At 42.1% G+C, this 1398-nt stretch overlaps 1 protein-coding gene across 1 annotated transcript in view; it reads left to right on the top strand.

Moving 5' to 3' along the window:
- The window catches only part of LOC107569208 (DNA polymerase zeta catalytic subunit-like), a 111230-nt gene that overhangs the window by 97231 nt on the left and 12601 nt on the right, over positions 1-1398 (top strand). The window contains exon 27 of the mRNA XM_016255229.1: positions 702-948. Within this exon, the coding sequence (XP_016110715.1) occupies positions 702-948 (247 nt within the window). The remainder of the gene's footprint in view (positions 1-701; positions 949-1398) is intronic.

Raw genomic sequence — 1398 nt, 5'->3', positions numbered from 1 at the left:
CCCCCACATTACATAATAATCCAGGGAAACTTGCAGAAAATGACAGTGTGTGCTCTGTAGCTAATTAGTGCAGACATTTTTACTGAGTGATATCAGGTTTGCACATTTGAATAAGTGTGTGTTTTTCCAGACAGAGCTCAGTTTATTGTCTGTATGCTGCAGGACTGCCTTAGTTTATTGTCTGTATGCTGCAGGACTGCCTTACTGTACCTTAGGCTGCTGCCAGGCAAAACACACCCATTAACAGATGCTGAAATTAGATCTGAGCCATAGTTGAGGGGGAATTCTGTCTTCTGTTAATATTGCTGCCACTTATGTACAAGTGTGCTCTGTAGCTAATTAGTGCAGACATTTTTACTGAGTGATATCAGGTTTGCACATTTGAATATGTGTGTGTTTTTCCAGACAGAGCTCAGTTTATTGTCTGTATGCTGCAGGACTGCCTTAGTTTATTGTCTGTATGCTGCAGGACTGCCTTACTGTACCTTAGGCTGCTGCCAGGCAAAACACACCCATTAACAGATGCTGAAATTAGATCTGAGCCATAGTTGAGGGGGAATTCTGTCTTCTGTTAATATTGCTGCTGTTTATGTGTTCTGATTGCAGGCTGAATCTAAATGCTTTAAATTATAGAAAAGTTGCTGTCCAAGATTAAAAAAAAATTTTTTTCTTTTGCTTTTTCTTTTCTGTCTGTCTCTCAGGCGTATGATGGCGTATGATCGACGTTTAGAGCCACGCGTGGGTGAGCGTGTACCATATGTTATTGTGTACGGGATGCCAGGAGTGCCGCTCATACAGCTGGTTCGACGTCCTGTAGAGGTACTGCAGGACCCCAGTCTACGCCTCAATGCAACCTACTACATCACCAAGCAGATCTTGCCACCGCTCGCACGAATTTTCAACCTGATTGGAGTAGATGTGTTCAGCTGGTACCACGAGTTGCCGAGGGTTAGTCATTTCGTATTTTAGCATATGCAAAATATACTGAACAAAATTATAAATGCAACACTTTTGTTTTTGCCCCCATTTTTCATGAGCTGAACTCAAAGATCTAAGACTTTTTCTATGTACACAAAAGGCCTATTTCTCTCAAATATTGTTCACAAATCTGTCTAAATCTGTGTTAGTGAGCACTTCTCCTTTGCCGAGATAATCCATCCACCTCACAGGTGTAGCATATCAAGATGCTGATTAGACAGCATGATTATTGCACAGGTGTGCCTTAGGCTGGCCACAATAAAAGGCCACTCTAAAATGTGCAGTTTCACATACACATACATTCAAAATGCCATCAATAAAATGTACCTGTGTTCGTTGTCCATAACATATGCCTGCCCATACCATAACCCCACCGCTACCATGGGCCACTCGATCCACAACGTTGACATCAGCAAACCG

The sequence above is a fragment of the Sinocyclocheilus grahami genome, unplaced genomic scaffold, assembly GCF_001515645.1.
Source record: "Sinocyclocheilus grahami isolate Dianchi unplaced genomic scaffold, SAMN03320097.WGS_v1.1 scaffold1323.1, whole genome shotgun sequence".
Lineage (NCBI taxonomy): Eukaryota > Metazoa > Chordata > Actinopteri > Cypriniformes > Cyprinidae > Sinocyclocheilus > Sinocyclocheilus grahami.
This window is presented reverse-complemented; position numbering and strand designations above follow the sequence as displayed.